Raw genomic sequence first — 13,460 nt, 5'->3', positions numbered from 1 at the left:
TATTAAAATGCCTTTCGGCATGCCTAGCATATTCAAGTAATGACTGTAACCTGCTTGTACGATGATCTACCATGTGCTTTGTAATAAAACTACTTATGGGTGCAATACTGCCTTTCAAAAACACATTTTGTAACTGCTGTTCATATGGGGAATCATGCGTCTGATCTTCAGGAACCTGCATTCCACAGTGGTTATTAAAGCATTGTAACAGTCTGGCATAATATCTGTCAACAGTCTCACCTTCTTGTTGGATGCATTGATTAATGCAAGTCCAGTCTGCCCTAGGCTTCCATTTCTCAGAGATTCGGTCTGTAAGACCCTTCACTCTGTTGTCTAACTCTTTGCTGTTATGTGGGAGGGGCCTGAACGCAGCATCATGGGGATTCCAGTCGCCACCAATCATGTGCCAATCTGGCCCCACAATTTGTCTGACTACTTTTTCTACTTCTTCTCCATTTAAATTATAACTCAGCCTCATTCCCTGCAAATCTTCTGGGAACTTTCTAAAATTAACTTTTGGATGGGGAATTCCCTCGGTGGCTTTCCGGATGTCTTCCGGAGTCCAGGGTCTATACACTAGAATAGTTGGGTCCTGACCTTCTTGCCCTGCCTGAGGATTAGGCACTTCTATAAGTGGGCATATTTCTTCCTCACTCATAGATTGTGAATTTCTACCCATTTGATACAACTCAATGTCCCCTTTTAAGTTTCCTGCCCATGTTCGAGACCTGGTCTCAACGGGATCTCTAACAAACGGTTTTGCTTTTGTAGTGTCTCTACTCTCAGTGACAGCAGGATATTGCAGGGGTGGCCTTACTTGTTCACTTGCCTCATATTCTGGTAAGGGAGGCAGAGGGGCTGATGCTATTACTAAGTTATTGTCCTCCTTGTCTAAAAACATTGCTTTTGAATTACTATTCTTTTGTTCCCTTCGGTTTACTTCCTCAATCCACCTGTGTGCCTGAGGAATTCCTAATTGACGTTGCTTTTTTACCCGACCTTTAGAATCGGCTTTGAGCTGTTTGACAAGTTTGTTAAGTGAGGATTTTTCTAATCTACCATCAAATTCATACTTATTAACCCATTTTGAGTAGTATTTAATATTATCAGCACGCTGCGACTGCATGTATTTCACGTCTTTGGTTAACGACGGAGTTTGGGACCTTTTTGTACAATTATTACCCATTTTGTTCTACCCTTTCAGTCGTTACGTAACACCTTATTTTTACATGGTACCACGGATTTTTTTATAGTCTCTTCAAAATGACTGCCTACCTGCTCTGTTTCCCTGATCTATGACAAGACAGTAATCTTTCTGTCCCTGACTTATAAACAAAGTCTCTAACAGAACAAATACAAATCTAGTCCCAGATCTAAAACAGAAAAAAAGAAGGTGGATTCACCTTACCTGAGCCTTCATTATTGATCACCTGGTTAGAGTAAACCTGTCCTTCAGTCGCAGATCAGAAAGTGGTTGGCCTCTTTTGTACGACAATTCAGTCGGAGGAGTTTTCAAGTAAGAAGAACTGATGTGGTTTCTTCCCCGTACAGTTTCAAGCCACTTGGCCTGTCTGATCCGAGGCGAAGTGAAGGTTTCTGGTCTGAAGGACCAATCTGTCAAAGGAAAAAACTTCAAAGACCAATACACGTAAGGTTCAGTTAAGACACTTTAATTTACTTGCTGCAAGGAGACAAAAACATGCAAATACAAGGATTTGTCTAACTACTAACAGGAAGTATGTTCATTCTTATACTGTTTTACAAGACATGGCCTTCTAAGCTGACGTAATCAAACACAGCTTTTAGCATTGTTCTACAGCAGATGTTGCTCAGATTTTCTGTTGACATGACTAGATTTGTGAGAAACTTTTCAGAAAAACAACCTGGCCTTGGTGACCAGTAATCCATTTACAAGCGTCTATTGTACAGTGTTACATTTCAAGGTACTCTTCTAATACAGATACAAGCAAATGCTGATTGCAGTTCATATTTTCAAGCAGGCTTTGTCCTAATTATCTGTAACTTCTACAGCTGTGTATTTTCTCATGGCACAGCGGAACTTCTTGTCTAAGTTTCATACAAGTAGTATTGTTCTATTCATTATTTTCCTAACGCAAGCAGAAATCACCTGCTTCTCAGTAAATTTCCAAGGCACAAGCAAGATTTCAGCTAATAATACAGGTCAGAAAGCAACTGCAGTTTGTACAGATTTATGCAGTATGAAATAGAATAAATGTGTTAACCCTTTTAAGCTCTAAATGCACTAAGCATATTACTAATACACACATTAATACATATTTTTCTGACACACAACATACAAGGCTAATATTGATATTATAAGCATACCTCTCAACTGTCCAGGTTTTTGCAGAATGTCCACATTTTTGCCACATACTTTTGGCCTGCTTCTCATAAAAAAAAATTTGGTTTTCTGGCAAATCATTGACGATTGAAGTCAGAAAATAATGACAGACAATTAAGTTTTAGACTTGATAACCCTTCAGAAAATCTATGCTAATGCAATATCTGTTATTCTTTCAACTTTCTATGTTTATAAGAGCAATATATAAAAGTTGTCCCTATTTTTAGGCGTTGTCCCCCATTATTTATTGCTTCGTCCAGATTTCTTGTTCGAAGTGGTTGAGAGGTATGATTGTAAGTTGAATTGCTTTTATAACAGTGACGAGAAACACAGTAGTGGTTGGGTGTCATATAGACTTGCTGAGTTAAATTCTTTTCAGTCCTACATTCTATGCCATTTTGTCTGTTCATGATTTATTTGTTCAGATTCAGGCATTTTGCATTCCTAATGACAAGTGTTGCTTCTTTTTTTCCCCTTTTGCAGTGCCTACATCCTCTTGCAATGGCTTTGAGCTAGCCGTTTCAAGACCATTCAGGTCAGCCACTGTGGAGCAAGCCTGCCTTGTGGCAACTGTGCGACTAGTCACACCACAATTTGTAAAGGTAAGTAAACGTTTGCCATTTTAAAAAGGCTGCCATCAGTTGTGAGGTTCTACCTGCACTACTGGTACTGCACTAGTGGCAGACTGATTCATAGGCTGGTACTAGGCTATCAGCCCTAGGGTCTATACAAGCCCAGCCATAACAGTTCCCTGGCTATTTAGTTCCCTAGACCCCTGTCTAGCAGGGCGAGTGATGTGATCCCTGGAGTTAATTTCCTATCTCCCATCCAATCATTAAGGTTCCTTTTGAAGAAGACCAAAGAGGAGTTCTGCTTGACGTGTATGGGCACACACAGAATACAATCAGACAGACTTCTGATACCAGCACTACTGGTACCACACACTAGTGGCAGACTGCACACACAGACTACAACCATACAGACTTCTGATACCTGCACTACTGGTATCACACTAGTGGTAGACTACACACACAGACTACAGCCAGGCAGACTTCTGATACCTGCACTACTGGTATCACACTAGTGGTAGACTACACACACAGACTACAGCCAGGCAGACTTCTGATACCTGCACTACTGGTACCACACACTAGTGGCAGACTACACACACAGACTACAATCAGACAGACTTACCTGCACTACTGGTACCACACTACTGGCAGACTGTACACACAGACTACAATCAGACAGACTTCTGATACCTGCACTACTGGTATCACGCTAGTGGCAGACTGCACACACAGAATACAATCAGACAGACTTCTGATACCTGCACTACTGGTATCACACTAGTGGTAGACTACACACACAGACTACAGCCAGGCAGACTTCTGATACCTGCACTACTGGTATCACACTAGTGGTAGACTACACACACAGACTACAGCCAGGCAGACTTCTGATACCTGCACTACTGGTACCACACACTAGTGGCAGACTACACACACAGACTACAATCAGACAGACTTACCTGCACTACTGGTACCACGCTAGTGGCAGACTGTACACACAGACTACAATCAGACAGACTTACCTGCACTACTGGTACCACGCTAGTGGCAGACTGCACACACAGACTACAATCAGACAGACGTCTGACTCCATTTGTTAAATATTACTGATGTGAGAAGTGAGTTCAAACTCAGCAGACAGACTAACAAAATGACCTTGTGCAGTTTGGCTCAGTCTGCAAAAATTCAAGCACTGTACTTTGCACTTTCATATTGGTTTAAGTCTTACCTGTGTATCATCTGGAAACTTAGTTACTCATGAAAAGTGGTCATAACTATTTTAAAAATATTTGGCCCCAACACAGAATCTGTGGGGTACCTTTATTAATAATCTAATTGGAAAATGTATTCAATATTCTCACCGTACTGCTGTGTTTCATAATGCCAGTTTGACACCCATGAAATTCTGTATGCATTATCCTGCATGTTGACTAATGTATTCCATATATCAGAATATGGCACTGAGAGTCATTTGTTTCTTTGTTATGATTCTTATATAGAGAAATCATAGAGTTTGGAAAACTAGAACTATTCAGAAAGGCATTGTATTCTGTTTGTCTTATTTTTTTACATGTAACTTAGAAATAATCTTTGCCTAATCTATAATGCAGTGTGTAAACCAGTTCTGTCTGAACTTATTCCTGAGGAACATAATATCAAAATGACAAGACTGATGCATAACACAATACAATACCTTCCAAGAACATGTGATAAGCTTTCCTTTGCCATTACAATTCAATGTAGTAATTAACTCCTTCTATAATAATCTTAATGTCTTTATCTTTATTTTTATTTATTTACTTTTAATTAACAGGGTAGAGCAATGCTCACAGCTTGACCCACTGCAGGTTCAGCCCAGGTAAAGTTCAGAATAGTAGCAACAAAAATGTAGAAGTTACAACCTACAGTGCTGCACAAAGGTAATACAACATAGTCATAAAAAATACAAACTTTACACCATGTTGAGGTATACATGTTACAAGCAAAAATCAGAGGAGCCACAAGAAAAGAGGGAGAAGATGGTTTAGCCTTGGAAATTGTAGGGGGCAGCAAAGTGTTTATAGAACAACCAAGAGATAAGTAATGGTTACGAAACAGAGCCCGAGGAGACATAAGGACTGAGAAAGGTAAAATGACAGAGGGCAAGGAGAAAGACATGCTTTGTACATATTTACAGGAAGCAAACTCATAATGGTAACCAGTACAGTAATAGTGTAAGTTGGGTGATGTGTGAAGAAATAAACCTAGTGCAGACTGTGTTTATTAAGTGATATGTCCTGCGTTCTGCTATTTGCATTTGTATTATTCTAACAGACACTGTTGGAGTTGGGTTCTGTAATTAGTACTGTTAGTGTGGTCAGTGCGATAGTGAGGAAGTGATTTTAGTGCCGTTAGTGTGCTCAGCGCAATAATGAGGAAGTGATTTTAGTGCCGTTAGTGTGCTCAGCGCGATAGTGAGGAAGTGATTTTAGCGTTAGTGATATGTCACATTTCAAGTGGAGAAGGGGCATTATAGTGAAGTAATATTTAAGGATGGGAACCCAGAAGAAGGTTGGAACTGTGTTGTACTGGATCCAGTTTGTCTTGGATGAAGTAGGGCACTGGTGCTCATGGTGAGGGGATGTGTTGATGACGTGGCATATTTTATTAAATAAGGTCTGCCATGTTGATGTTTTTTGTTAAATGATGTGGAAAACAACAGTAAACCATACTCAAGTTGTACAAGCAGGGCATCATTCCCTATGTTTCCCCTACGTGGTGATAATAAGGACTGAGATATTTTCTAAGCCTGTATACAAGAAGTAGAAAATATTAACATGTGGTTATGGCATTCAAGCTTCTTGAGGTCCTGTAAGTCATAAGTCTGATTTTCAAACCCATGAACTCATGAAAATGGGCCATTGACAAGAAGTGATGCCACATGAAGCTGCCTGGGTGCAGGCTCATTCAGAAGTGACACAGAGGAGTGAGATGGAGTTTGAGCAGCATAAAGCAGGACAACAGATGTGAGATCAAAGAGGTAAGGAACTTAAGGCAAAGGTGACTGGACAAGATAAGAAGCCTCAGGTCAGTTTCCATTCAGTTGAGTTGAAGAAGTAAAAAGTGCTAATAGACTTGCACAGTATTTCATCTCACAGGTATATCAAAGGCATACGTCACACTAGAGAAAAAATAAAGGAGCATGGTAGATGGTAGGGGGAAATGATTTGGGTAATTCTGAGCTCCAGAGAATCAAGAAAGCAGCAGCGACTGAGAATTTATATGATGTGGACTTTAGCCACTTGGTGCAGGACTTTACCAGAGGGATGCAATTCTGGATGCATTCCTGACCAGAGCAGGAAGGGGAACGGATGTGTGAGTGATGGCACTATTCATCAGTAGTAATCACTCTACTGCCTGGTTTAGATTCCTGGGTAATATAACAAAGACAATGGCTTGGGTCTCTGATCTGGGGGACAGGGGTCAATGGTGAATTAGAAGAGTAGGAGCAAACTGAAGGGGTAAAACAAGATACAGGAATGGGACTGGTATGGAATATTGAAGGCAATCAACAAAAGTTTGAGAAAGATGTAAAAAATGCAAAAAAAGAGCAGAAGGTTTGTGTTACTTCATGGAATGTAACTGAAGCATTGTTTAAATGCTCCTACAGTGTACCGTTGAGTGCACTCAGGAGCCTTTTTGTATTACCATGCCTTACTATTATGTACAAATGTATAATGTCTTATGTATTACTATCATGTACATATAATCTCTTAGAATTTGTGTGGTATGTGAAAATGGTGATTGTATAATTCATTAATTTTTAACTTTATGTTTATGGAGCTTTTCTCCATTGGGCTGCCCCTGAAAAGTGGGCCTGTGGCCTTCTGGACTTTAATGGTAAGCAAACAACAGTAAATAAAAACATACATATCCTGTAAGGTGAGCAGTCACGACAAAAGATGCAAAATACAAGTAGTAGAAAGCAGGGGATGAGAAGTGGCAGAGAGATGTTATAAAGAGGCAGTAGAAGGGTAAACACAAGTAGTAGGGAGCAGGGGATGAGAAGTGGCAGAGAGATGTTATAAAGAGGCAGTAGAAGGGTAAACACAAGTAGTAGGGAGCAGGGGATGAGAAGTGGCAGAGAGATGTTATAAAGAGGCAGTAGAAGGGTAAAAACAAGTAGTAGGGAGAAGGAGATTAGAAGTGGCAGAGAGATGTTATAAAGAGGCAGTAGAAGGGTAAACACAAGTAGTAGGGAGCAGGGGATGAGAAGTGGCAGAGAGATGTTATAAAGAGGCAGTAGAAGGGTAAACACAAGTAGTAGGGAGCAGGGGATGAGAAGTGACAGAGAGATGTTATAAAGAGGCAGTAGAAGGTTTAACACAAGTAGTAGGGAGCAGGAGATGAGAAGTGGCAGAGAGATGTTATAAAGAGGCAGTAGAAGGGTAAACACAAGTAGTAGGGAGCAGGGGATGAGAAGTGGCAGAGAGATGTTATAAAGAGGCAGTAGAAGGGTAAACACAAGTAGTAGGGAGCAGGGGATGAGAAGTGGCAGAGAGATGTTATAAAGAGGCAGTAGAAGGGTAAACACAAGTAGTTGGGAGCAGGGGATGAGAAGTGGCAGAGAGATGTTATAAAGAGGCAGTAGAAGGGTAAACACAAGTAGTAGGGAGCAGGGGATGAGAAGTGGCAGATAGATGTTATAAAGAGGCAGTAGAAGGGTAAACACAAGTAGTAGGGAGCAGGGGATGAGAAGTGGCAGGGAGATGTTATAAAGAGGCAGTAGAAGAGTAAACACAAGTAGTAGGGAGCAGGAAATGAGAAGTGGCAGAGAGATGTTATAAAGAGGCAGTAGAAGGGTAAACACAAGTAGTAGGGAGCAGGGGATGAGAAGTGGCAGAGAGATGTTATAAAGAGGCAGTAGAAGGGTAAACACAAGTAGTAGGGAGCAGGGGATGAGAAGTGGCAGAGAGATGTTATAAAGAGGCAGTAGAAGGGTAAACACAAGTAGTAGGGAGCAGGGGATGAGAAGTGGCAGATAGATGTTATAAAGAGGCAGTAGAAGGGTAAACACAAGTAGTAGGGAGCAGGGGATGAGAAGTGGCAGGGAGATGTTATAAAGAGGCAGTAGAAGAGTAAACACAAGTAGTAGGGAGCAGGGGATGAGAAGTGGCAGGGAGATGTTATAAAGAGGCAGTAGAAGAGTAAACACAAGTAGTAGGGAGCAGGAAATGAGAAGTGGCAGAGAGATGTTATAAAGAGGCAGTAGAAGGGTAAACACAAGTAGTAGGGAGCAGGGGATGAGAAGTGGCAGAGAGATGTTATAAAGAGGCAGTAGAAGGGTAAACACAAGTAGTAGGGAGCAGGGGATGAGAAGTGGCAGAGAGATGTTATAAAGAGGCAGTAGAAGGGTAAACACAAGTAGTAGGGAGCAGGGGATGAGAAGTGGCAGAGAGATGTTATAAAGAGGCAGTAGAAGGGTAAACACAAGTAGTAGGGAGCAGGGGATGAGAAGTGGCAGAGAGATGTTATAAAGAGGCAGTAGAAGGGTAAACACAAGTAGTAGGGAGCAGGGGATGAGAAGTGGCAGAGAGATGTTATAAAGAGGCAGTAGAAGAGTAAACACAAGTAGTAGGGAGCAGGGGATGAGAAGTGGCAGAGAGATGTTATAAAGAGGCAGTAGAAGGGTAAACACAAATAGTAGGGAGCAGGGGATGAGAAGTAACAGAGAGATGTTATAAAGAAGCAGTAGGAGGGTAAACACAAGTAGTAGGGAGCAGGGGATGAGAAGTGGCAGAGAGATGTTATAAAGAGGTAGTAGAAGGGTAAACACAAGTAGTAGGGAGCAGGGGATGAGAAGTGGTACAGAGATGTTATAAAGAGGCAGTAGAAGGGCAACAGCAATGATTTTGGCAAAAGATCAGAAAGGAAAATATGTAATGAAAAGTGGAAAGCCTGGATAAATATGGCAAAGGTGGTGCAAACAATAGGAAAAACTATGTGTACTGAGTGAATACTTTGCTTCAGTGTTCACAAAGGAGACTGATGGGAGTATTCATGCTGAGAGAAGGTGGGTCAGAGTTAGGAGGTGCACAGAACAGAGACAGAGGAGATGGACAGGGGATGGACTTCCCTGAGAGAAGATCAAGGACAGGACCAGATGGTCACTTCCCAGAAAAAACAGGAATCTCACTAGTGAACAGGCAGGTTCCCCGTAATAAAGATTAGTGTCCGCTGTGAAACTGTCTGAGAACTGGATAACAGCAGTTGTTGTATTTTCATAGAGGAGGCCTACCCACATAACTGTAGCAGCATGAAAGGGCTGTGGGGGGAAACTTAATTGAAAGGCTGGTTGTTTTTTTTATAAGACAGTAGCCTACATGGCAATTACCAACATGATTTCATTGCCAAAAGAAACTGACAGCAAAACATGATCCAGTTTTATGGTGATACACATGAACTTGACAAGGAAGTACCTGTAAATATGGTCTGTATGGACTTCTCCAAGATGTCTGTCTTTGTCCCATCCAGCAGTTTGACAGAAGAACTGGAGTGCAGATGGCATGGAGTATAACAAAGAGATTCAGCCTGCTGAAAAAAGGGCAGAAAATCGATCTGATTCAGATGGTCAACCTGAATTGGACTACCAGGAGTAGAGAGAAGACAGTAGCAGGAGAAAATAGGATGCTGAGGCTTTTCATCGGGGGGAGAGACTGCAGTAGTAAAATACAGTGCTCTCACTATACAGGTCATTGGTGATACCATTCTACAAGTCACTGGTCACACCACTCTACAGGTCACTGGTCACAACACTCTACAGGTCATTAAGTGACACCACTCTACAGGTCACTGGTCACACCACTCTACAGGTCATTAAGTCACTCCACTCTACAGGTCACTGGTCACACCACTCTACAGGTCATTTTTCACACCACTCTACAGTCACTGTTCACACCACTCTACAGGTCATTGGTCACACCACTCTACAGGTCATTGGTCACTATACACTTTGAGTACATTATATCATATTTGTTTGACTGCAGAAAGAGGCAAAAAGCTTATCTAGTGCACCCTTTGTCATATTAGCATTCATCCTCTTTTCCACCACCGTCTTTCCCATCACTCCTCCATCACCTGCCACATGCTGTCTTGAATACCTCAATGGATTCCTTATGGCAGTCCATTCCATTCAGTCACAAACCACTCCATGAAGTATTTTGCATATCCAGTGAATATATGGACCCTACAATTTTTACTCTGTTCTCCTCCTCTCCATCTGTCTTTCTCGGTCAGGATGACTCCTTAGCATCTCTCTTATGTCATTTTATACATTCATATAATGTCCCCCATGTCTTCTTTTCTGTTATGAGCATATTATTACCTCCTATGGTCTCTACATATGATTTTTCCTCCATCTAGTCTTCTTCACTTCTTCTGACGGCCTCATGTCACCTTCCTTATATAGTGTCCAGAACTGCATTCAGCGGGAGTGATACCTCTTTGCTTCTAGAATTTATTGACCTGAAAATGCATGCCAGCATTTGCTACCACTATATACTCATTCCTGTCTTCTCCTGTATTGTCTTTTCCTGGTGCTCCAGTTCAGATGTGAACAGCACTCCCAGTTTCTTTAGATGCTCTGCTTCCAGCAGTCCCACTCCCCACCCCAGCCTCACCAGCTGATACATCACACTGTGACCCAAGTGCAGCACTTTGTGTTTGTCTCGTATAAAACTCAACAGGCACCTTTTATCCCACTTAATCAGCCTTTATAGTTGATTCCTTAGACTCTTATATCCATCCTTCACTACTGCACTTAACTTTGTGCCATCAGTGAAAAAAATGATCCTGTTGTCTGTTCCATCAGATGTGTCTGAAAGATGACATTGATGAATGATAGACCCAATGCCACATTCTGTGCCACAGCTCTAACCACATTCCTGAATCCTAACATTATCCCTTTCACTGCAGTTCTCACTGTCCTGCGTTTCATCGATGTGGCACCCCAGTTGCCTTAGTCATGACCCAAGTCCCATCCTTTCCAGTTTTCCAAGTAAATGTTTCTGCAGATCAAGTGAAAAGCTTGCTGAAGTCCAGGTAGAAGATATACACCAGTATTTCCCCGAGATGTTTTCCTGTAACATTTGTCTGATAACTTCTTTTGGTCAGTAAATAATTTTAGTTGCTGTCCTGGAAATTGCTGTTCTTCGGGAAAGCAACCAGCATTTCTAACACAATTCTCTCTATGGCTTTTCCTGCCACTACTGTTAGTCTAACATATCTATACTTCCTGAGATTTTTCCATCCCCCCCCAGGGTACCACACTTGCTGTCTTCCTTTCCACAATTACTTCTATTATGACCAATGATCTGTTGTAAACCTCTGTCAGAGGATCTGTCAGCACACTGGGCACATTCCTGAGAAACCTAAAAGTCACTCCTTCTGGTCCCTCTGCCTTATCCTTCCTTCCAGAAACAAATTCAGTTAAAAGCTCCTCTCCTGCTCCTCCCCTTGTCTCCTTGCATCTCTTCATTTTCCTCCTCACTACGTTCTACCTTTGTCATAGTCAGATGCCTGATAGCTTTTTCCCTAAAAGAACGAAACAAAAGATGAATTCAGTGCCTCCTATTTCCCATCATTTCCTGTCTTTGCTCAGCTTATTTAAGTCCCTCCCTCCCTCCCTCCCTTCTTTCTGGTATATACCTAAAGAAGCCTTTATTCCCTACCCTGACCACTTCTTTGAATATCTTTTCATCTTGTGCCTTTGCTACCCTGACCTTCTTTGTTGCCCTTTTACCTGCCTCCTTGTGTTGTGCTTCCTTCATCCGTCTACCCCCCCCACCTTCCACCTCTTGTATACCTTGTCTTTTGCCTAATCATTAGCTGTGCCTTCTTGTGTAGCTTAAATGGCATTTTATCTTGTATTGTCTCTTCCTGTCTTCTCCTGTATTGTCTCTTCCTGGAGTCTGTAGCCTTAGCCCTTAGTACTGCATCCCTGTTGGCCTACTTGTATAACGTTATTCTCTGTTTATCAAAGTTCCCCAAGATATCTTAGCTCCTATCCTCCAGCCCCTTATGAGTCACTCCCCTAAAATCACATACCATTTTTGTACTTGTGCTCAAATTCTTACTCTCACTCTAAACCACACAATGAGGTGATCACTGTTGACTAATGTCACCCCCATCTGCTCCTGCTTCATTAGAACCACATCCAGAACACCTGTTATAATCCAACAATACCTAGCTGAGCTGTTACCATCCAAGTACTCAGTCAACTCCAACTCACTTCCATCACTGGGTCTTGGAATCTCACAGTTTCTTACTGTCCAATCTGAATCCCTGTGACCATAGATCTCTCCCTTCTACTCCATTCATTTTATTCTGTCTTCCAGTCTCTGTTTGCTGTGTTCATCCACCAGAGTATCTCCATTCCTCTACCTTACCCCCCAGGGCGTTTACTCTTGGATGTCACCCTGCCTGATCCCTTCCTACTTATAGATGGCAATTCTCCTTCTACATATTTGACATCGCCTTTGAAACCCTTTTATGCAGTTTATTACTCCATTTAACCCTTCTGTATCATCCATGCAGATTCCATACCCAAACATTTTCATGTCCCACCCCCTCTTTCCACCAGATGGTATTTCTGTGATACTAACAATGTCCACTATACCATCCCCCTACAATCACATCACTACTTGCAGCTCCCCAATTTCCTTCACAGACTCCTTTCTTTGCTCAGTCATAATTAACAGTCATATCTAAGTCATATTTGTGTATTCCTCTGCTAGGTTCTGTGTCCTTTTTTCCCTTCTTCCTACTGAACGAATGCTTACCCTCTCTTATGAATCTGTGACACCCCCTTTCCACCTGTCTTTTAAACACTTTTAATTCTTTTGTGACTATTCAATCAGCAAAACCCCATGTTTTCTCTTGTTGAATCTTGCTTTCTTCACTTCCTGCTCTCTAGCCATACTCTTCCTATGTGCAACCATACATCTCCATCTCCCACTACCCAAAGCCCTCATGCCTGTCTGTGCTGGTTGCCTCTTTTTGTGTAATGCATATGATCCCCTTTGCATCCATCCTGCACTCTTTCTGCAGACATGTTCCTCTCTTGTGTTTCCTGTACCATGTGCCCTTCCCATGTGACTTGGTTCCCCTCCCTGCCCACTTCCCTCCTGGTTTCCCTGGTGTTGTCTTCTTCATGTACACCTACAGTTCTAACTTTGGTGTATCATTTGTCACTGTTTGCCTGCATCTCTCCCCATCTCTAAAGTGTGTCTCCTTCTCCTGCGACTTTCCCACTTCACATTATACATGCCACAACTGTTGACTGTACTCTGACAACCTCTGTCTTTCATTCTGTCTTTTTTTTCTTACTTTTCTCAACTTTTTCTCTCCCCATCATGTCTGACAGCCTCTTTTTGCTTCTCCTTCCATTTGCACTCTGCCTTTTTATACATTAATAGTTAATCTGCTACCATAGCTAGTTCCCACATTCTCCAGTTCTCCTCCAGACCCCCATTCTGTGACAACCCAAA

The 13,460-nt window shown here is 41.9% G+C and overlaps 1 protein-coding gene across 1 annotated transcript in view; it reads left to right on the top strand.

The window, feature by feature from the left end:
* LOC122789623 (circadian locomoter output cycles protein kaput-like) overlaps window positions 1–13,460 on the top strand; it is a 1,222,827-nt gene that overhangs the window by 635,878 nt on the left and 573,489 nt on the right. Inside the window, exon 8 of the mRNA XM_044057016.1 lies at window positions 2,846–2,964. Within this exon, the coding sequence (XP_043912951.1) occupies window positions 2,846–2,964 (119 nt within the window). The remainder of the gene's footprint in view (window positions 1–2,845; window positions 2,965–13,460) is intronic.

The sequence above is a fragment of the Protopterus annectens genome, chromosome 15.part0 (assembly GCF_019279795.1).
Source record: "Protopterus annectens isolate FY-2018-M chromosome 15.part0, PAN1.0, whole genome shotgun sequence".
Taxonomy (NCBI): Eukaryota; Metazoa; Chordata; order Ceratodontiformes; family Protopteridae; genus Protopterus; species Protopterus annectens.
This window is presented reverse-complemented; position numbering and strand designations above follow the sequence as displayed.